Raw genomic sequence first — 24,786 nt, forward strand, 5'->3', positions numbered from 1 at the left:
TCTAAAACACAGCCCTGTGGGACAAACACCTACCTACCGTTTGTACCGCCTTTGGAAACAGAGAGTTCTGTGATTAATAAGATTCATTTTTCATTCATTGCAAGATACGCTGAAATACATTTAATATTACAATTATCATTAATAATCTGAATAATTGCAAAATATTGCAGGGTAGCTCAAGGTTGTCAGGTAGAATAGTGAAGTTGAGAAATATTTTCCCCTCTCCCCTGTCGGATTTCTTCCTCACAATTACCAGCGCTGCCCTAGATGTGTTCACACTTTTAGCTTGCTTTCAAGGTGCCTTTTCAACAATAAACACAGGAAAATATCCTAACTGTAAGATTTAGGTAAATGTTGGTGCTGGAGAATCTTCGGCAGCAGTAGTCTAGGGAGGGTTAATATCTATTTTTCAATTCTACAGCATGCTGCGTGCAGCCCCATTTGTACACATTGCTACTGTTCGAAAGGATGCTGTTAATCATAAACCAATTTTCTGAAATACAAATCAGGCTGCCTTTTGTTAGACCCACTCCATTTCACATAAATATTAATCCTGCTATTTTACCAGGACATGATTTTTTCTTCCCTATTTATCATTTGTATTTCATTATGCTGTAGTGTGTAACACCGTTGGTTCAGAATGTGAAAAAAAAGGTGCCCTAGGGCTTCTGTGGAAAGCCCTGCCTCTCCGTCCTCCTCCCCCTCACCACCTCTCGCTGCCCCCCCCCCAGCACATACACACACAGATAATGCCTTGTGCATACATGATGACTTCAGTCAGCTTGAGCTTGCTGCTGTCGTGTGTGCTGAGACGCTCTGCAGTGCAGCCTCCTCTTCTGTTTGGTGGATAGAGAGAGGGACCTGACTGCAAGCTGAAGGCTCTGGTCCTTTTCCCCAGTCAACAGCAACCCCTCCACCCTCCCCCTCCCACCTACCCCCCCTTATCTTGAACCACAACCAGCTGGGAAAACAATGATCAATAATTTGAACGAATGTGATGATGGTGATGGTGGTCCAAACCAGGGTAAGTACTGGCATTCTGTCTTGTTGCTTCATGTTAAATATTGCTCTGTGCGTGCATGTGTCAGAAGATAGAATTACAGAGAGAGAGAGAGAGAGAGAGAGATAGAGAGAGTGTGTATGTGTGTGTGAGAGAGAGAGAGAGAGTGAGTGAGTGAGTGCGGGATCGACAGAGACAGCAAGCTTGTGATGTGCTTCCCTACTGTATTACAGTATTCATGGTTACAATGTTAAGGTCCGTCTGCAGTGCTGGAATGTGTAGCAGTGACTGAGGGTGCAACCAAATGTCCTTTTGACATGCTGTCACTGTTTCGGATTAAGCAGATTGTTGTATGGTGCAGATACACCACAGCGAAGGCAGGGTGACAGCTGTGATTCTTTGATGTGAAGGATTCAGTGGGGCTGACTACACGACTCCTGCTGATCGTTTGCAACCTTTGCCTTTCTCTCTGTCTGCCTCTCGAGGTTTATAATTGGGGGTCACTTTAGGGACTGTAAAAGTGCCCTCCAAGGCTGAAGCGACAGATTCCTTGAATCAGAATCTTCAAGTTGCCCCTTAACACTAAATCATAGACAGGAATAGGGGGTGAGGGGAGGGGGCTGTTGAGGATAACTACGTAAAGCTTAAGAGTGTGTTGCGGATTTCAGAGGCTTAATGATAAATCTGCCATTTACTTTCTAAGAGGAGAATCGGTACAGAAATCTGCTTTGTTTTAAGCTGTTAAGTGCTTAAAATAAAATGACTGGATGTGGGTCTGCAAAATGTGTTTCTTATTTAAGCTGGCCATAGTGTGGAAGTGCTGCAGTGTTTTTAAATGCCGCCTCTGCAGCGTGTGATTGGTAATAGCAAAAATGTCGAAACATACTTAAATGACAAACAATAAAACCCAATGCTAAATCGTTGTGTTGGTCTGTTTGATAGCAAGAGGTGTTGCGACTGAACACCGAAATAGTTTTTGATATTCTCCCTCCACCAAAAGAAAACCACGTACCTCTTGCAAGCTATTTCTTCAAGGGTGTTCCGTTAGCAGTTATCAGATGTAGTAATAATCCTGCAGCGTTTAAACATTTCTGCTACAATGTAGTCACATGTAAAATCTTACAAAATGAGGTCCCGATTATGGAATTCTATGTTAGATACTAAAGACCTTGATAAGGATTCAGTAGGTTTTGAATGGGCTCCCCTGGAGGATATCATCAGGAGTCCTTTGGTTACCTGCCTTAGGAAATCCCCTATTACTGCATCATATAACAAGGTGACTACCTTTATGTAACAAGACTCTGGGATGAAGTGATATAGATTTGTGACATGTGTGATACTTGATGCTAGATCATAGTGTCAATGTGTATATTTTCTGGCATTCAGTCTGATGCGGAATGATATGAGCTACCTCGGCATTTACATTCTGGTCTGTTTTAATTTGTTTGTGTAACAACAATTTGGCATTCAAATCTTTATTTGGAAACTGCATAACAGCAAGTTGTGTAATATTTCCATGAAACTAGGTCATTCATCAGAATTTCAAATTTAACTAGATGTGGATATTCAGTTAAAGTTGGATTCAACATTCTGTCTTTTGCCTTCCTATGTTAGAATAACAAATAGGAGAATGTCTGATTAGAAGGGTATGCTCGATGGATGAGGATTAAGACGCGTAGACAATGTCGGATCGTTTTGCTAGCACAGGCAGACGCAGCCTCCTGTAAGGCAGCTTGGCAGTGGTTACACACCTGTGACTGCATCCACATTGCTGGGCATGTAATTGTGCACGCACCCGAATGTCACCACAAATGCAGATGCTACAGACACAGTGGTGGCAGGCTCGTGGTCACCATGCCTGATCACTTTGGGTAATGAGCTTCCTCCCAGCTGAAATCAAGAGGTGTGGAAACAGGTTGGCTCATGGCATGGACTGCGGCAGAAGACACATAAAGAGCAAACATAGAGGAAGTCACAATGCCATTTATAATATTGGTCAGGGGGTGGGGAGGGGGGTGTTCGATGCTGAAGAGTTCTGTTGAATTGCAGAAAACGAATCAATTTTTGATTTCTCGAAAGGTGTCCTGTCCCACTTGCTGCAAAGATGTCCATCTTTCACCATCCACAGGCTGCATGCAATGTTCCCCGTCAATGCTGATTAAATTACAAACTATCACAGCACATTACAGCAAGATAATCAGGTGCAAGGTTGCAGAGTCTTGGCACAAAGAACAAACTAAATCTGAAGAAGCATCCAGCCATTTTCCTGAGATGTAAAGTAGTTATTTTGCTTTTGGAACGTTAACGTTTCAGAAATAAAGAAATACATTTTTATTACCACCAATGCACAATCTCTCTGCACAACCACAGCAAAGATCAGGAACTTCGTCTAAAGGGAGTGCAAATGGGTTTGGTCCCAAAATGGAATTAATATCTCAAACTCATATTATCTTTTATTTTAGCCATCTGCAATTTTAAAAACAAATCCTGTTTCTATCAACCTTCAGAAGTGCATCAGCTCAGAGTAGCCATTTTGCATTTCAAAGAGGCATCAAGGTCAAATTCCTTTGAATTCATTCTGACTATTACTGTCACTCCACTGCAGTCAGGAGTGATAGCTTGGATAAGGCTGAAGACCCAGATCTGCGTGGTCTTTAATAGTCTTAGAAATCCCAACAGGCTTTCCAAGAATGAAAGTCTTTAATCAGGCTTTTGCAGTCAGTCATTTCACAAATGTCTTGTACAAGCAATTGGTTCTTGTTTTTGTAACATTTCCCATTCGTCATGCCATGAGAACCAGAACAAAGAAGCAGATATGTTGAATGGACATCAATATAGAGGCATCTAGACAGGTGAAATGGACATCACTGGTGGGATCCAGACCGAGAAGCAATCTGGACCATTACAGCAATTCGACAATACCATAAGAATTAGATCTGATAACTCCAATTTATGCAGGTTATTTACATGAAGAGATAGGTTGCATAGTCTAATCGTTGCGTGAAATATTTTAGAGGGATACAATTGGTGATGTGGGAGGCCTTGCAAGAATCACATGTACTGAATGTCTGTTTGGCTCCTGAATTGTACACTTCTCTGATCTTACCTCAATTTGAAAGCTCTAACACCATTATGACTCTGATCCCTGGTATCTGAATGGTCGGATTGGACACAGTGATCAGAGTGTTCTACCACTTGAGTGTGACCTCCTATGAAATATTGTCAATTGCATTGGCTAATCCAACATATTGTTGACAATGGTGAGTGGACATTTTGTTCAGTGTACTTTGTGGAAATCGAAAGATCTCTGTTTCCTTCCCCTAGTCTGTTATTCACAGTGTAAATGTGTTGTCATTTATCAAAATTTGACTTGTCATTGTTTCATCGACATATAATTTGTCTAATTCATTCTACTGTTTGCCTTGTGGCAACCATTCATCCACCTTTATCTTTAACTGTATTTCTGGCCAATTTCCAGTATAGGCCAGAGAATGTTACCAAGAAATTGTCACAGTCGAATTACTAAGCTAAGGAGCGTCCCTCTGGTATTCTACTTGCTCTCCCTGTTATGGCATAATTCCCTAATTGTTTCATTGTTTGCTTCAAGTTTATTGTCATTGTAACTATTACTTGAGACTCTCTACCTTTTATTAGGTGCCAGAACATTCCCAAGAATTCTATTAAACACAACTACTTTGACTTTAATTATTAGCCTATTTTAAACATTGTCAATTTTACTTTGAAATTAGACTTTTACCATATATTAAACATTTCTATAATGGATGCCATTCCTCATGAATATTAATGCGGCCAAATTTATTCATTCTGATAATCATAAGATTTATTACTGAGCATTGATTCCACTGCACTATCTAGGACTGAAATTAGATTGGTATATCTGCACCTGTTTATGTTCGCCTTTGTACTGGTTGATTGGCAATGCTTCCCATTTTCTCCTCCCACACCCTTACGACTTTTCTCCACTGCCCATTCTTCCTCATGAGGAGCTTCAGTGCTTCACAAATTGCATGCAGTCTTTCTTAGCACTCTGGAATTCCCATTATACAATCTTGGCCATTACCTATCCTGATTTGTTTTCCCAATCATGGACTTTCATCTCTTTCAATTTAACTGTTGTTAATGCATCAATCCATGACAGCCTTGCTGGAATGACAACCATATGGTCCTATCTTTACACCGAGAAAACTCTCCATCATAATATGTTACAGTACCACAATGCTAAATGGACTCATAACAGATCTGGCAGCTAAAAACTGGATAGCCATGAAGTGACATCAGCAGCAGTAGAAATGTATTCCACCATATTATCTTTATCTTTAATTATCTTTAACCTAATGCCTCGTAATATTCCGCCATTCCACTAAGACAATCAGATCAGAAGCTGTAAAGTTGCAACACAGATGTACAAACAGGTGTGCTAACCAGAAAGTGTAGTTTGCAAAACTAAACAATGTCACAACCAATGGATCAGATTGATGCTCTGAAGTTTAATCATATCTCGTTATGAATGATAATGGGCAGTTAAACAGTGATCAGGAAAGGATGTATGTGAATGGCCATAGTGCCAGCAACCACATTCATCAGAAGTATCTAATGGATGATCCATCTTGTATTCCTCCTGTGATCATCAGAATCTGGCCTCTCTGTAAAATTACAGGATACAGGAAGGTCTTTGGAACAGGCAATCGTCAGCTATCTAACTGAAGACCCACACTCCAGAACCGCCTGTATCTCTGTTCCAGCACAGTTACAGCACTGGCAGCAAGTTGATAAGTTGGAAATTTGTCCGGGTATTTCTTATCCACAGAAAATAAGAAAAATCCTAGGCAACTAATTACTGCCCAGTCAGTCTACACTCAATCATCAGCAAAGTGATAGAAGATTTAAATGGTGTCACACACCATTTATTCACCAGCACCCAAAACATTCCAATGCACTAAGGAAGATAGCTGAAGCTATTTGATGATGGGGATTTGCTATAGAGATTCCCTAGGCCCCACCTTCAGCTGCTTCATTAATGTCCATCTATCCGTCATGAGATCAGAAGTGAGGATGTTTGCTAATGATACACAATGTTCAGTTACATTCACAACTCCTCAACAAATGAAGCCATCTAAGGCTGCCTTCATCAAGACTGAGACAATAATCAACTGGTAGACAACCAGTAATATACATACCAAAAAACTACTGTGTGAAATGTACCACATACCCTTGATTTTAATTGGCATGACCATCATTGAATCCCTCCACATCAATCTCCAGGGTTAACATTGACCAGAAACTTATCTGGACTAGCTAGTTAAATATAGTTACAAGAGCAGATAAGAGTCTTGGTATCCTGCAGTGAGGGGCTCAGCTCCTTTCCACTGTCTATGTGCATGTCAGAGATGTGATGGAGTCTTTATGTTTGTTTGAATGCATGCCAACTGAATTTTGAAAGCTGCCCACTTGACTAGTACTCTCACCATAACTCGTCTTTCCACCACTGTCATAGTGCATACTATCAATAAATGTACTGCAGCTCCTCCTTTAGAATATTTTTTCAAATCTCTCAAATCCCCAACCACTATCTCTGAGAGTATATACTTGGTCACAGAACATCAATTATTAATGCTAGTTCTAGATCCTGGAAACTAATCCAACTAACTTGTTTGTACTTTCTCCAACTGGACTGCAATGGTTCAACATGGACACTCAATGGCAAGTTGAGATGGGCTATAAATATATAACTGGTAACAGATTTTAAGATAGACAAAAGTGCTGAAGAAACTCAGCGGGTGAGGCAGCATCTATGGAGCGAAGGATATAGGCAACGTTTCAGGCGAAACCCTTCTTCAGACTGATATAGGGTGGGGGGGATGGTGAGAAGAAAGGAGAAAGGAAGAGGAGGAGCCAGAGGGCTGAGGGAACACTGACAAGGGGCAGAGACAGCAAGGGCTACCAGAAATTGGAGAAGTCAATCTTCATGTCGCTAGGGTGCAAATTGCCCAAGCGGAATATGAGGTGCTGCACCTCCAATTTCTGGTGGTGTTCACTCTGGCCATGGAGGAGGCCCAGGCCAGAAAGGTCAGATTCGGATTGGGAGGGGGAGTTGAAATGCTGAGCCACAGGGAGATCAGGTTGGTTAATGCGGACCGAGCGGAGGTGTTCAGCGAAACGATCGCCAAGCCTACGCTTGGTCTCACCGATGTAGATCAGCTGACATCTAGAGCAACAGATTTTAAGATGAGAGCTAGAGTCATAGAGAGATACAGCATAGAAGCAGGCCCTTCGGTCCAAGTTGCCCAGCTCGGCCAACATCTCCCAGCTACACTGGTCCCACCTGCCCGTGTTTGGCCCATATCCCTCCAAACCTGTCCATCCAGCTAATATCTACAATAGAGATTGCATTCAAGTTTGGATTGAAAATTGTACATTGAGTGGCCATTTTATTCTTGGATCCCATGATACAAAATGTGGGAAGTTCCACCTTATCAAATGAACTGAAAACAAATCTGGGCTATTGACAAGTGAAGTAAACATAAGATTAAAATTCTCTCTTGGGCTATCTAAAAAAGGATAGCAAAACTGTAGGCATTGTTTCACTTATAATTGTACTTGGGTGTATGCTTAATAGAGTTATATATTCCAAAGATTTGGGTGAATATGCAAGTTATTCCACCATCTTGGGAAGAAATAAAGTGATTATTGTACACAGCAAAATTAATTTGACAATGATTGTCTTTTTGTTGAATCGTCATGATAATTAACTAAACCATTCCTCATGTGCGATTTTGTTATCATATGCTTAGATATACAACATGTAATTAAAGGCCTATCCCATTAAGGTGTGACAATTGGTAATAGTGTTTATTTTTGTCCCAATGGTTAATATTCCATATGATTTTACCCTTTGTTTTGCTCAGTTAAATATAGTTCAAAATATAACACTGAAAATGTCAGAAATACTCAGCAAGTCAGGTGGTATCTGTGTAGAGAGAAAACAGTTAACGTTTCAGGTTGACAAAAGGTTATTTTCAGTTTTGTTTCAGATTTCCAGCATCTGCAGTGTGCTGGTTACATCACTCCTTATGTTTACAGAACTGTGATATTGGAATTTTACCAATGGGATCAGAAAGACATAATTAGCAGAGTGAAAAGCCATTATCAGGTGTAATATTTGGCTCAACAATGTACTTGTTACTGCAGCATAGTTGTAATAATTGTGCTGCAGTTGACTGTTATCCCCTCCTGTTTTTTTACGCCCACCTATTCATATAAGCAAATGTTTGTGGTGGTTGTATTTTTGAAGCAAGGCACAGCATGGTGATTCAATAATGGTGATATTATCTCTTCAGTAAAAAGAACCCATAAAGATGATGGAGAATTAATATTTCCACAACCACAGGCTCCTTGCCCACCTTAACCTACATGTATGTCCCCTTGCATTCAAAGGAGCTTACTAATAAACTCACTCATTCTGTGCCTAAATTGAAAAACAGATGACTCCTCTCTCCATAGGGCATCCAGGTCCCAGTTCTTTCCTCAGCTCTCATCCTGGATGTTATACTGTTCATCCACATCTTACATTTTTCTGCTGTTTGGTAGAATTATATGGCGGCTGCTTAATTTTAGACCCAAGCTATATATTTGTTCTGAGTGAATAAACAAATTAAATGATTTTATATAAATATTATATGGAGAGTCATGTCATAGAGCATGGAAATATGCCCTTCAACCCAACTTGCCCATGCAAACCGAGATGTCCCATCTGCACTAGTCCCACATTCCCACATTTTGCCCATATCCCTCTAAACCTTTCCTATCTATTTATTTAACATAGAAACATAGAAAATAGATGCAGGAGGAGGCTATTCGGCCCTTCGAGCCAGCACCGCCATTCATTGTGATCATGGCTGATCGTCCCCTATCAATAACCCGTGCCTGCCTTCTCCCTATATCCCTTGACTCCACTAGCCTCTAGAGCTCTATCTAACTCTCTCTTAAATCCATCCAATGACTTGGCCTCCACTGCCCTCTGTGGCAGGGAATTCCATAAATTCACAACTCTCTGGGTGAAAAAGTTTTTTCTCACCTCAGTCTTAAATGACCTCCCCTTTATTCTAAGACTGTGGCCCCTGGTTCTGGACTCGCCCAACATTGGGAAAATGATTCCTACATCTAGCTTGTCCAGCCCTTGCATTGAACTCGTTATGATCTCAGAAAATCACAAAGTGTTCACAACCAATGATTCCAAACCGTAGCACAAGTAGTTCAGCTTTCTCGCAGCCCCAATGACCCGGGTTTAATGATGATCTCGGCTGTGTCTCTGTGGAATTGACACATTCTTCCTATACCAGTGTTTAAGAAGGAACTGCAGTCGCTGGAAAATTGAAGGTAGACAAAGGTAGACAAAAGTGCTGGAGAAACTCAGCGGGTGCAGCAGCATCTATGGAGCGAAGGAAATAGGCAACGTTTCGGGCCGAAACCCTTCTTCAGACTGAAGAAGGGTTTCTATAGCAGTGTTGGCTTTCCTGGGTGCTCTGATTCCCACATCACAAGAGCACACTTTAGCACACAATTAGGTACTGTAAATTCTCACTGGTCTGGCTGGAAAGTAGGTGATCAGACTGGTGCTAATGGCCATATAAAAGCAAATAGTTGCAGGGAAATGAGTGGGGAAAGGTACTGAGATAGCTTACTCTGAGAACCAGTGATGGCCAAATGGCCTCCTTCTACATCACAAGAAATTATGAGAATATAAAAATATAAAATATGATATGCACAAAAAGTGATGATAAATTACCAAATACTCAATTTTATTGGAGACGTAGGGAATAATGGATAAATGTTGGTCAGGACACTGTTCTTTCCTGCTGGATTTACCAATGTGAACAGATGAGGCCTGTTTAACTTATCCAAAATTTAGGCCTTGAAACTTTGCAACATAGTCTGAACACTCCATTGAGGTGTTAGTCCAAATTCTTTGTTCAGATTTTTAATTTAGAAGCTAGATCCACAGGCCTTCAACCTCAAGTATGAGAACAGCACTCTATAACCATGGCAAGCAGTGTTGCAGAGCAAGAACGTGAGTAATACTCTTCTGATTGCTTCAAGGGAGGAACGTTATCTTCCTAGTTGGTCAAGACTGAGAACGTCTTGCAAAGGAAAACAACCAGTTTGGATGCTGTAAATAAAACCTAACTTCAAGTTCCAGTTTTTGTGCCAAGGTGGGGCGAGAGACTATTTTGTATTCATCTGGGCACATTTATAAGCCTTCGGATTCAATCAAGTTGCACCCATCGATCAGATGTTTGTCATACAAAGTTCATTTTCACCCAGAGCAAATGGCACAAATAGTCCTTTTGGGTGAAATCATGCCAATGCCAAATTGGTCGAGGCCCAGCCATGTATGATCCATGGTAGTGACATTTCCCTGCATCAATTACACATCTTATCACATCATTATTCATGATTTTCACAAGTTCACCACACAAACATTAATTAGAGATTAAATCTCCTAGCTAGCACCATTCCAGAACAGTCTCTGCAAAACTAATGGATATAACGTTATTAACATGATGTAAAACATCATGACAATTAGTTGCTACTTAAAGGGATATGCTCCTGACCTCAGGAGACCTGACAGGGCAATAGTTTACCGATGATACACACATAATTATTAAATAATTCATACGGAAAGCTCTGAAAATACACACAACATCCTCTCCTTCAGGTGCCAGGATAAATAAGGGAAATAACAGCAGACCACACAAACAAGTTGAAGTCTTCTAGCATTTATGCAGCACAGAATATTTTCACAAATTCCTGTTACACTAAAATCTGACGGTATTAAAAATGAGATTGAATTTATCTGCCATTTTATTAAAATATTGATTGAATGTAAGATTGACCGATTCAAATTTACAGCACGGAAACAGCCCATCAAGTCCACGCCAATCTGTTCACACTCTTCCATCCCACTTTCATGCCCACTCCCTACATAATGGGGAAAATTTACAAAGGCCGATTAAACTACAATCCCACATATCTTTGGGATGAGGAAGGAAGCCGGAACACCCGGAGGAAACCCGTGCGGTCAGAACGTGCAAACTCCACACAGACAGCACCCGATGTTAGGATTGAACCCGGTTCTCTGGTGCTGTGAGACACCAGCCTTACCAGCTGCACAAGTGCAATCCAAACTTTTAATAGTCCAGGAGGGTGTAAGTGTTAAAGTGTAAGGTTCCTTACACCTACTCATTCTTGCTCCTTTATCAGTTATTTGTTAGTTGTCATTTTTCTCTTTCAAGTTCATATACCTTTTCTTGTTCCTTCATTATCATCACCATAATCAAATATTAATGCAGACAACCAAATGAACCCGCTGCCCGTGCTTCTGCACGACTTCTTCATATTTGGTAAAGCAGTTTGCAAAAGAATTATGTAAAACAAAATTTAAGAAGTTGGCAGCAGCACTCTGTGACATGGGGACACCTGCTCTATTGCAAGCTGTTTCTCCTGTTTCTGCCGCTTTGTTTCTCTCTTTATGATGCAGCAGTAATAATGTTACAATCTGCTGCTGAGTTACTGTCGTTGTTTATCTCTCCTAGTCTTGTACCTCTAATCAGGTAGCATTTTCGGTTGGCCGATCATGTAAATACAAACAGGAATTTTATTTTCACTGAGATTATTAGACATCAGCCTTAGTCGTCACACCTCTTCTCCTTGACAACGCTCACAAGCAAGCCCTCCAGTTCAATCCCACCAACCACTTCTAAACAAGATTTCTGGCTTTAGAGTGACTCAACTCATCCAATTCTAGACGCACAAACTGTGCCAACATCTTAGCATTCAAGGTGGCCTAAATAAAATGCCTTCACAGTAGGTATATGGGCTGCCATGCATTATTTGATGAATACATTGTAATACATTGTAAATTATTATACAGTATGATCCCTTGGTTGTTTTAAGCAACATCTCCTCTGACAAATACTTCAAAAGAAGGACTATCAAAATTCCAATGCTTTAATTTGGTTAGAGTGCTATAACAGAATTCAGTCATTCAGTCTGTATGCTTTTCTATTCTGAAACATTGATTATCAGAAATCTGTGAGGATCATTAGATGAAAAATTGGTATGCAGTTTTAATGTAAAAGAGATTTTGTACATATTTGGTACAAATTTGTCAATATGCCAAGGAATTGAATCACAGGCAATATGCTAAACACTATTGTTTGCCCCTTCCTTCTTTCCTTCCTATCTGCATAAATAACAACAGTTTCTGATGGAGGGATTGTCTACTTTAAGTTAGATAGATAAAATTGTGGTCTTCACCTAATATGTTTAGCCTCAAGTCTGTCACAGATACATTTTTTTAAATAACACCACTTGAGGTAAAATAATCATTACAGGGTTGTAGTGTGTAAATTGAAATGTCCTGGTTGGTTTTGCCTTTGTACAACTATTTCAAAGGGAGAGGTGTTAACCAGACTCAATGTTCAAAGAATAAATCTAAATGATATTTTTATGTGAGAATATTTGAAATCCAGTTGGTGCTGCACATTGAGTTAATTTTAATTGTCCACAAAGCATACCATTTCTCAGATGAATTGATTAGTAACATTTCTAAATTCATGTGGATACTAGATATTCCCTCCAAAACCCTTTTGTTTTCTGAATGCAGATGATAAGTTTTGATTAAAATGGACTATCCCACTGAGTCATGCTAGTGCTAGACAAGTTTCAAAGAATTAATCATATGCTTTGTTTTAAATTTGGAGATTTAATTTGTTTTGCTAATGGCTAATCTGGAAATGAAGGGCTGAAATAATCAAAAGATCATGAGTTACTTAGAGAGAGTAATGAGGAGGGAATACTGTTGAAATAAACTGGGGTAGAATTACAGAGAAATTGATCTTGATCTTTAGTGTATTTAAGCCCTGAAAGACACAGCAACATTTATAGGTGCAGGACTCCCTGAAAATTGGGCGTTGAAGATATAAAAACATTATACATTAAAAAATGGTAGCAGTCCCATACCATAAGACCCTTTGAACCATTCAATATGATCATGTTTAATCTAAATTTGGGCTGAACTTCACATTCCGTTCAGCCCTCAATTTCACTGAAGTTTGCTTTCGCATTGAACATACTTAACGGATCAACATTCACAGCTCTCTGAGACAGAGAATTCCAAAGATTCTTAATACTGATAGAAAAAAAATTCTTAAAACCTTGTCATAATGTCCCTTTAATCTCAGCCCCATCACTATAGGAAACATTTTCTCAAAATCTATCCTGCCAAGCTTCCCCAGAATTATACATGATTAAATAAGGTCACCTCATTCTTCTAAATACTCAGGAACATATGTTCAAACTGCGTAATCTCTCTTCATAATCTCTTCATCCCACAAATCAATCTTATGAATCTTATCTCTGTTCTTTTGGGTAAGGAGTTCAAAACAGCTCTCCAAGTGTGATCTCATCAGATCTATGTGCAGTTCAGCAGAACGTCTCTACATGCACCATTCTCTTTGCAACATGGCTAATTTAGTTTAGTTTTTAGGTTTAGAGATACAGTGCAGAAGCCTGCCCTTAGGCCCACCAAGTCCACACCACCCAGCAACCCCCACATATTAACATTACCTTACACACACAAAGGACAATTTACACATGCCAATTAACCTTCACACCTGTACATCTTCCAACTGAAGATCTCGGAGAAAACCCACGCGGTCATGGGGAGAATGTACAAACTCCATACAGACAGCATGTACAGACTGACTTTCCATTTACCTTCTGAATTAATCTCCGGATCTAATACATAAATCAAACTTCCGTGCTTTATGTATGAGGAATCCCAGAATTGTCCGAACAGGAACATTTTGTTCCGGTTGTCTTGCACCTTTTAAATAACATTCTGCCCTCAGTCCATCCTATTAAAATGAATAGCCGCATCATTTCCCCTTTCTAAAACTGTTTTTTGCTTAATCTGTTGCTATTTCCTAAGGATTGGATTCTAGCACTTTCCTAATGACAATCTTTAGGTTAACAAGCCATTATTCCCTAATTTCTCTCTGCCTCCTTTTCTCAATAGAAGGGCTACATTTGCAGTTTACAATCCAGTGAAACCTTTCCAGTATTCAGGAATTTTTTGAAGATCATGTCATATAACTGCAGCAATTTATTTTGGTACATTAAGATATAGATCAGGGGGAGTTGACAGCATTAATCCCATTAGTTTACAGGATATTTTTCTTGCGGAAATTATTATTTGAACCTTCCCCCGCAATTTTTCTCCTAATTTCCTGCTAGTATTGGGAGACGTACCAAATTTTCAACTGTGAAGACAGATACAAAATATTTGCAGAGCCTCTGTGCCATTAGCTTTTCCTCTTTTTCGGGCTACTGATGACATTCTCCTCCTGGACCAGCTTGTTCCTGAATTGTGAGCCTTAACATTGAAATTGAACAGTCAGAGAAATCTGGAATTCAGATCCAGATCAGACCTCATGTTCAACCATTGGACTCAGGGGCGGAGCTGTAGAAATAGATACACTTGTCATTTGGCCCCTCGGTTTAGTTTAGTTTGGTTTAGTTTAGAACTTTAGTGGCCCATCGAGTCTGCATTGACCAGCGATCCACGCACACTTACACTATCCTACACACACTAGTGAAAAAAGGCCAAGCCAATTAATCTACAAACCTGTACGTCTTTGGGTGTGGGAGGAAATCGTAGATCTCGGAGAAAACCCAGGCACCCGTAGTCAGGATTGAACCCTGGTCTCTGGCGCTGTAAGTCAGTAGCTCTGGCAGAGCGGACAAATGCTGTGTGAGTCACCAATTATTTGAATAGAGTCCACAACCTGACCATAAGATAAATACAGGTTAGAAGTTTGTTTATTTTTATTTATTTAACTTTATCTTAATCGTTAGAAATAATTGTAATCATATTTGTTATTTCCATATTTTTAATTTTGTTAGAACACCATGTTAAATAATTAAATCTGTTTGAACATTTTTAAAATGTCTTTGACTTTTTCCTACTGAAGTGGATGTTTCCACATTATTCTCCATTCATTATCCACTCATGTCAAGCCAGGTTTGTTGTCACATGGCCAAGTACTGCGAGGTGCAGGTACAATGAAAATCTTGCTTGCAGTAGCATCACACAGACAACACACACTAACATAAATTATACATAAACCACACATAAATTCTACAAGACAGTGAAAAGAACAAGACACAAAATCAAATTGCAAAACGCAGATAACTGTGATAGCTCTTCAAATCACTTCACAATCTTGCCTCTTTATTGAAGAACACTGTGTACAAGGTCCAATCAAGGCACTACAGTGTAGAAGTGTAGGTCTGATGCAGTATTGTGGGCAATTTGGACTGTCATGGGCATCATTTTTTCCGGAGGCAGTGTTAAGCAGAGACAGTAATATATATGTAACAGATCCCTTGGCAGTATTGAAAAAAACCTGAGTTATCCCGTGTCCTAACCACTATTTATCCTTTCCAGAACTTCATTTTTTTGTTATTATTTGTTATCACTGTTGCTTGTCATGCATGAATTGGCTGATGTATTTCTGGAATATGGATCAATGGATTGTTCGAAGATTAGAAGGGACACAGGTTCAGAAGGATGGGCAGAGAGTGGTGATGATCTAGCAGTCGTTGCCTGCAGGGAGGTGGAAACTGTGTGTCAAGATTCCTAAAAAGGAATAGAAGTTAATTGAGAGAAATGATCTTCAGGGCCATGGAGTAAGGGCAGGACCGTGAGAATAATTGGATCGATTTACAGAAAGCCTGTATGGACTCAGTGGAGTGAATGCCTCTATTTGAAACACACTGATTCACTGATGCTAACTGTAACTGCATTTCCTAAGTACTTCAGTTGTGAATCTTTAAAACATTTAAAGAGGATGTGAAGGTGATGTGAAAAATGCTACAAAAATGCAAAGCTTTCTTTTACATTCAGACATATACATACTATTAGAGTAAAGTTGCATTGTAAGTTTTCTCTGGAACGGTAGAGGCTAAAGGGTGAGAGGAATTGATGGGGTTGAGAGTCAGTAGTCCTAGATTGGAGAGATAAAAATACTGGAGGCCATTGATTTAAGGTGATATGGAACAAGCTTAAAGGAGATTTACAAGGCCGTTCGTTTACACACAGTGAGGTAGATGCCTGGAACTTGCTGCTGTGGGAAGTGATGGAACCAATATTTGAGAATGCTTGCACACCCTGTACTGAATCTGTGAGCTTGAATCTGTGAGGCGGGAAAATACAATAGAAATTAACTGCAAAGTGAGAGAACAATGGGCAGAGATAGTTCAAACCCAGTGTTACACGCTTTATATTTTACTTGCATAGAGGACTGTTTCATATATTTTGGTTAGGCTAGCTTTTCAACGGACAATGAACAAAGGTGTGCAATTGGAGAAAGTGTACACGTGTCAAAATCTAACTGTTTCCCAGAGTAGTTTCCGGTGGGTGAAATGTCTGTTCCTTTACTTATTAATATGTTGATTTGGAATATTTTCTTAAAATTCCTACTCAGTAGTAATGATGAAATCAACCAAAGGACGAAGAGAAAATTACTCATTGCGAGAATATTTTATTAAAAATTATACCTGATGAGACACTTTACTTGTTTTGAGTGAATTGAGTGGATTTATGGTGTTAAGATGGTCAGACTTCAATCACTGGCGTGATGTGTTAACCTGATAAGACTTTATAAGGCTCCACACGGACATCAAATCTCTTGTCTGATCAAGTCCATGATAACAATAAGTGTTAGTGTTTTATTCTAGTCAGAGTTGCAAAAAAATTTGATTTCAGCATTTATTTCATTTTTTGCATATGGTAATAATTAATGTGATAATTCCTAATGCAATTTATTGATTTTTCCTTCACTAATAAAGTAATTTTGTCTCTTGCCTCTTCACAGCTCCATTCACACATTCACAAATTATTTTCTCTGCCCATTCATAAAGAACCTTCCCCACCCCTGTATTTCCTTGGGCAAACCTCAATCAGCAGACTCACATGGATTCTTCAGATGTCATAGGAGACGGAGGGATGAAGACCCAAATACAGATGTAGACATAATATAAATCTATCACACCAGATGATCTCCAGTGTATATCTTACAGATTTTTATTGATTAAGTTATTTCTCCTTTTCGTTCTGACGGTTTTTTCTGCTTCATTGGCGTCTGTATATTTCTTCAGATATCCTCAATCTCAGTGATAATAATTACAAAGGACATAATCCTTTATATCAGTACTGCAGTATCATAAAACCCTACTAGCATAGCACGATATTCCATTTAGTGCCTGTTATTAGAGAATGAAAAATGACTGAAAATGCAATTCTTTTCTTTGTCGTAATTGAGACCATCAAAGCTAAGAGCAATTGTTTATGGATATTAGCTAAATTCTGAACATCTTCAAATACATTCAATTATTCAATTTTACTTGCCAGCGTTTCTATTGGGTCTTCCATTTTACCATCAAGGCTGTTTATCTCTTGCACAATTAAGTGCCATTTTTTAAGACTACTCAATTTAAGAACCAGTAACAAGAGGATAGATCATGTCGGATGTGAAAATGAGCCAAAATCAGTTAATAACCTAATCTTTCAGTTTGGAAATAAAAGGTTTGAAACAGAATACATTCTATATTGTGAAAAGCTTGAAACAATGGAAACCTTGATAAATAAAGGTCTATGTAAATCAATCGACAAAAACTCAAGCACAAGCACAGAAAATGATCACAATGGTAAATTAAATGCTGGCTTGCTATTTACAATAAAAGAGAGTGTCAATTATTCTTTATCTCTTCAGTTATACCACGTACTGGTTAGATCAAGTCTTGAGTTGTTATGGTCACCAGACCTTCTACTTTGATCTTGGAGGAAGTACAGGGTGGATTTACCTGAATGACAGCTGGCCTCCCATGGATTAAATAGCAAAGAGCAGTTATACAATCAAACTTTCATTTCTCGTAATTTAAAAATCTCCGTGCATCATTGCTTACATTTAAACTGGCAATTTTTGTTAACTCAAGGAGAATCATGTATATCAAAATGGGTCACAAAACTTCCCATTGTATTCTGGGAAAGACAGGGCTAATTGGCTTGTTGCTTTCATGCATTTGAGTATATATAAAGTACCACACAGCAGAAAGTAATTTAAAGCACAAAAACTGGACCAGAATCCCAGAAGCTTGCACAAAAAGAATGTGTAAGCCTGTGTAATCTATCCTAACAATTCATGATTGCTGCAGTTCTATAACGTTGTATATAGGATCACTGTAACACAAAATAGGGTTTCAAATTACTGCAACAATTGGGGCTTTTAGGATAATAGTATGTTTAAATCCACTTCTTCCAACAGCAAGGAGTTTCCAACTTTTAGCAACAATTTTAGTACCACTGCTGATTGTGGGTTAATAGTGTTCTACAGGTAATGGAATAGCTGTTCTTTTGCGTGAACCATCGTTCAGCATGCATTGAGTGCAAATGACAATGTCCAAAAGACAAACATTGCCTAGTGATGTATCCTGTCAATATCTGCTGTATAACCAAGATATCCGCTGTCCTAGTTCGTTTCAGTCTGTGTTTGGCTTTTCATTTCTGAATTTAAAATAAAGTTTTAAATCTGGAAATTTAATAAAGGCTGGGAATAGTTTTTAGGGATTAAGGCTGCAGAGCAATCTGGACAAATCTGGAGGAAATTTGTTGAGATAAAAAATTGTGTGGTTTAATGCAGTGTTGACCCAGGTACTCTGTCCAGTCTTCAGTTCCGCAAGGGGAACAAATAACTGAGCCAAGAACAAAATGCTGGAGGAAATCCGCGGGCCAGGCAGCATCTTGTAAGGAAAGCAACAAATAACCGTTGCTCTCCTTACTAGCTCAAATATTTTACTTTTTGGCCACAATAAAACATTTTTTCCTGTTGTTTACTGCTGCTGTACATGATTTGTTCAGTTAGTGTGTAAACACAAGTCCGTGCAGGGGAACTCAGTTTCCAGTTTTCAGACCTCTTTGCCATAGGAACCAGACCTTGTTTGGTTTGGAACCAGTCTGCCAAGGCCATGGGTGGCTGGTATGTCCCCTGCTTTTAAAGCAATCATGCAGTGTCATCATCCATTGTAGAGGAAACGAGTCACCTTCAACCCCTAGAGCCAAATATAATTCCAAACATGAACCCGGATATTGCACTTTTCAGGCTCCTATTTCCGATGGCAGGAGTGAAACGAGAGTGTGGCCAGGGTGGTATGGATGCCTGATGATGCTGGTTGCATTTTTGAGGCAGATCCCCTCGATGGTGGGGAGGTCAGTACCTGTAATGGACTGGGCAGTGTTCACCACTTTTTTCAATCTTCTTCATTCCTGGGCATATGAATTGCCGAACTAGGCTGTGATGCAACCAGTCAATATACTCTCTACTATATACCTGTAGAAGTTCAAGGGGGTATTCGTTGACATACCAAATCTCCTCAATCTTCTAAGGAAGTAGAGGCATTGATGGGCTTTCTTTATTTGGTCAACCGATCAATCTCCCTCCTATAATCTGACTCATCGTCATCTGTAATTCATCCAACAATGATCAAATGTATCCGTTTTAGAAGTTAATATCAAATCTACTTCAATGTTATACATTGTAATGAAAATAGCAAAATGCCAAATCTAATGTTGATCCTGTGGTATAGTAAAATTATGAATTCATGAACAGTGGTCAAAAAGCACGACCTATAAATAATCGCAATCGAATTAAGAAATTCTACTTGTCATCTGAATCACAAATTTACATTTTGTTTTTGAATTCAGCCTTGTGGAAACTACCTTGGTTTCTGATTGTAACTTTTGTTGTTGACTAAACTGTGTGATCAAGCACAAAACCCACAGAAGCAGAAGATTGTTTAAGTTCTCCTACTAGAAATCCTCCACACCAACCTTTAAATTATTATTGATACGGTAGCCAGATTACATTATTCTGGTTTTGTCCAGCATTTCAGGCTGTACACCGCTGGTGAAATTCATCTGCTTCTTGCAAAACGGAATACTTTATTGTGCTTCACAAAGCTTAACTACAAAAGGATTCAGCTGCATATAAGCCCTGCCATTGTCAGATTGTTATCTCTGAGACGGGGAGCATGGTCAGAAGGAAGTACAAAAGTTCTCCATCGCTCCACACATGTACATGGCTTGCATTTCTAAATTGTAAAAGGAAATGAGAAGCTGTTGTTGATGAAAATTTGAAAAACCTCAAAGCAGTTATATTAATAAAGAACTGAAGGGTTATGTTTTATTGAACTTTTAAACATTGCAATATAATACTTTATTTTGATTGCAGTGGTAATTACAGTGCTTGAATTAAAAAGTCGATTATCCTTTCATTGGCGTTCAATAAAAGTTCCTTGAAAGACTGGACCACTTGCTCTCTGATTTTGTGTTGATTCTCAGCAGCTCAGTGATTGTAGTCTGCCAACATTGTAACTGCTTTGACATAAGTTTGTTATACTGCAGTTAACTGACCATGGTCCATAAATGAATATCTAATCTGGTGGATACAATAACAACAATGCCACACAACCTGTTGTTAAAGGAAAAATAGACCTGACTTCTTCTAATACTTTGCTCATTTCAGGATGTTCTGAAGCACATAATATGAATTAAGTACTATTTTATGTATGGTTACCGAGGCAAAGTAAGTAACTAGAATGAATTTGGATGTTGCAGTCCTCATGAGTTATTTTCTAGGTGTCTATTTCTTATTGCTGTCCATTGCAAGCAGTATGTAAATATTTCACATTTCCTAGATTTTGAGGACAAGTTGATGTAAAGGGTGCGTAGGAATTTCCACTAGAATTTAATAGCCATTAAACAATATGACTCATATTTTTAAAACTGGGATACAAGAATAAATTTATTTCTGCTATCTTCCTTCGATTCTGCCAACAATTCCTTTAGAACTGTAACCATGGTCATTTTGTATCATAGCATAAAACATGATTAAAAGTAGGCCTTTGGACCTTGGGAACCTTTTGGGCCAAACCTTGCCCATCTTCTCCAGAAATCAACTCAACGGCACAGAACTAATGCAATCACCGGGAAGATTTTGAAATGTAAAGCCTACTGAATTGCCTCAGAATCTCCCTACCCCCACTATAAACCATCTAAGTAACTTGGGGATAATGAGATTGCCTCCCTTCTTTTTTTTTGTACAAAATAAATTCCATTGTCATTGAAATTATAACTTTATTTCTATATGGTCCATTCATAGAAATGATAGATACATTAAATAGACAATATAGAAAGGCACATGATTAGGCAGGGAATGGATGAAGATCTTTTGCATGTCAATGGAATTTGTTTAAATCGCCACAATGGTCAGCACATGCATCAGGGGCTGAAGGTCTGTGCTTGTGCTAAACTGTGTCCATGCTCCATGTTTAATGTTCTATAGTGTTCTACACCAACACTGCTTAAAAGAAATAAACGTAGAAAATTCTGGAAAAACGCAACAGGTCAGGCAGCCTCTGTAGAATGCGAAATAGCATTAATATTTCGAGTGGATGATTTGTTTATGACTTGAAGAGGCCATTTGACCAATGCACCCATATGGGCTCACAGTGCAATCTTAACCACCTCCTGATTTTCCCTGTAACCTAGCCAAATTCTGCCATTCCCCGACACACCATTGGCCAATTAACCTATGTCTTTGGATTTTAGCGGAAACCAAGACACCCAACGGAAACCCACACAGACACATGGAGGGCATGCAAACTTCACACAGTCATGATTGAACTTGCGTTGCTGGTGTTGGGAGGCAGCAGTTGTTCCACTGTTCCAACCATATTCTGACCTGAAGATAGACACAAAAAGCTAGAGTAACTCAGCGGGTCAGACAGCATCTCGGGAGAAAAGGAATAGGACATTGGACGTCGGTTCCTATTCTCCAGAGATGCTGCCTGACCCGCTGAGTTACTCCAGCTTTTTGTGTCTATCTTCGGTTTAAACCAGCACCTGCAGTTCCTTCCTAGACACATTTGACTTGTTTCCTTCTTTATATCATGATAATTTCTTCATCCAGGACTCTCCTCTGGCTGATCTCCTTCCTCTGGCCAGTGACCTTTCCAACCAATGTGTATGCAATTGTCCATCTCAAACAGCATACGATACCTTATAACAAATACCATCCAGTGGGCAATTTAGTACCCAGCGTCCAACAACGTTCCATTCTGATCTAATAAACCAAAGCCAAAACCTGGTGCTCAAACTGAAATACTCACAAGTACCATCAATACCATCCATCACTCATTATTAACCAGTGTTTAAACACCACCCAACACCTCAATCTAATTTTACCAAGGCCAAATAGTATCAATGCAATATGTAAACATTGATGCCACCCAATTCTCAAATCTCTAACCTGTGTGGTACTCAATCTTCAATACCACCCCTTTCTCAATCTAATAACATGTAGAGCCGAACAAAAAAACAGAAAATGCTGGAAATACTCAGAAGGTCAGGCCGCATCTGTGGGAAGAGAAACAAAACCAACGGGTCATTTATTAGTTCTGGTGAAGGGTATCTGACCTGAAACATCGACTCTGTTTCTCTTCCCACTGATGCAGCCTGACCTACTAAATATTTACAGCATTATCTGTTTTTGTATTAGATTTTCAGCATCTGCTGTTTCATTTTGATTTTCAGCATCTTGTGTCTGATTTACTATCACCTAGTACCGTATTGTCACTATTGCCCAGTACAAAGAGATCATTATATTGGGTACATTAAACACACACAAAAAAAAACTAGAATTCCGCACAGCAAGTAATTAGGAACAAGATCCAATATTAATATCTACCCATACTCAACAAGAATAATAAAAATGTGCATTTACCTATTGTGTGTAATGTCATAAAATGTCTTAAAGAGTATTATATGAACATTATCAAACCATACTTTTATAAGCCACTTGTAATTTTGGGGAAGTTTTACAGAGTAGAAAGTTTGAATGAGTGTATTAAGGAAAGTAACGAAGCAGAGATGATTGATGAGGGGAAGACCAAGTTTTAGCTGCAGGTTCACTGTTAATGGCTGCTTGCTAAACGTTGGCGATGTTTCAGGAGGATTAGATAAGCCTAGACATCACAGACTTCCAGGGTGAAACTCTGGAGGGATTTCTTGAATGAGAATTCCAATCTCTAATATTATTAAGTTCTCAATCTAAAAAAAATCATGCAGTGCCGAACCTCTACTTTCCTGTGCTAAATCTCCAAGATCATTTGGTGCACAATTTCCATTGCTACCTCTCACAATTACTGATGCAATCCTAAAGACTCGTAATGTTTTGAATTTTTTGAGGATGTGACAAGTAAAATGGATGAAGGGGAGCCAGTGGATGTAGTGTATCTAGACTTTCAGAAAGTCTTTGATAAGGTCCCGCACGGGAGACTGGTGACTAAAATTTGAGTACATGGTATTGGGGGTAGGGTGTTGACGTAGATAAAAAATTGGTTGGCAGAGAGGAAGCAAAGAGTAGGAGTGAACGGATCATTTTCAGAATGGCAGGCAGTGGCGAGTGGAGTGCTGCAAGGCTCGGTGTCGGGGCTGCAACTGTTTACCATATATATTAATGATTTGGAAGAGGGAATTAGGAGCAACACTAGCAGGTTTGTGGATGACACAAAGCTGGGTGGCAGTGTGAACTGTGAAAAGAATGTTAGGAGGTTGCTGGGTGACCTGGACATGTTGAGTGAGTGGGCAGATGCGTGGCAGATGCAATATAATATAGATAAATGTGAAGTTATCCACTTTGGTGGCAAAAACAAGGGAGCAGATTATCATCTCAATGGGGTTAGGTTAGGTAAGGGGGAGGTACAGCGAGACCTTGGTGTATACCGGTCACTGAAAGTTGGCGTGCAGGTACAGCAGGCATTGAAGAAAGCTAATGGAATGTTGGCCTTCATAACAAGAGGATTTCAGTATAGGAGTAGAGAAGTTCTTCTGCAGTTGTATAGGGCTCTGGTAAGACCACATCTGGAGTATTGTGTACAGTTTTGGTCCTAATTTGAGGAAGGACATCCTTGGGATTGAGGCAGTGCAGCGTAAATTCACGAGATTGATCCCTGGGATGGCGGGACTGTCATATGAGGAAAGATTGAAAAGACTAGGCTTGTATTCACTGGAGTTTAGAAGGATGAGAGGGAATCTTATAGAAACATATAAAATTATAAAAGGACTGGACAAGCTAGATGCAGGAAAAATGTTCCCAATGTTGGGCGAGTCCAGAACCAGGGGCCAAAGTCTTAAGGGCCAGTCCCACTTAGGTGTCCTTGGCACGCAAATTACGCGACTCGTCGTCGCGTTGAGGTGCATGGGCATCGTGTGGCCGGGTGGGGCTGGTCCCACTGAGAAGCGCGGAGGGGTGTGTAGTTGTGCGCGACATCGTGCGGGGCTCCGAAATTTTGTAGCGAATGAAATCTTCGCGCGCCAACGGTCTGTCGCATAACTGACGGCCAAAGTGGGACAGGCCCAAGACCCTGGCGCGACGCAACGCCTCACCTTCAACAGCAACAGAAGCAGGCAAACGATCGCCAAGCTCGGCCTGGGACTCACTTCGTTGGGGTCCGGATCCGCCCCCACCTACTCCCAGAGCGGGGCCAAAAAAATTGAAGATAGACACAAAATGCTGGAGTAACTCAGCGGGACCGGCAGCATCTCTGGAGAGAAGCAATGTGTGACGTTTCGGGTCAAGACCCTT

The 24,786-nt window shown here is 39.7% G+C and overlaps 1 protein-coding gene across 1 annotated transcript in view; it reads left to right on the forward strand.

Moving 5' to 3' along the window:
- Nucleotides 1-775: 775 nt before the first annotated feature.
- slc12a5 (solute carrier family 12 member 5) overlaps nt 776-24,786 on the forward strand; it is a 316,555-nt gene continuing 292,544 nt past the window's right edge. Inside the window, exon 1 of the mRNA XM_033041637.1 lies at nt 776-1,024. Coding sequence (XP_032897528.1) covers nt 973-1,024 — 52 coding nt within the window. The 5' untranslated portion in view covers nt 776-972. The remainder of the gene's footprint in view (nt 1,025-24,786) is intronic.

This window comes from Amblyraja radiata, chromosome 23, assembly GCF_010909765.2.
Source record: "Amblyraja radiata isolate CabotCenter1 chromosome 23, sAmbRad1.1.pri, whole genome shotgun sequence".
Classification (NCBI taxonomy): Eukaryota; Metazoa; Chordata; class Chondrichthyes; order Rajiformes; family Rajidae; genus Amblyraja; species Amblyraja radiata.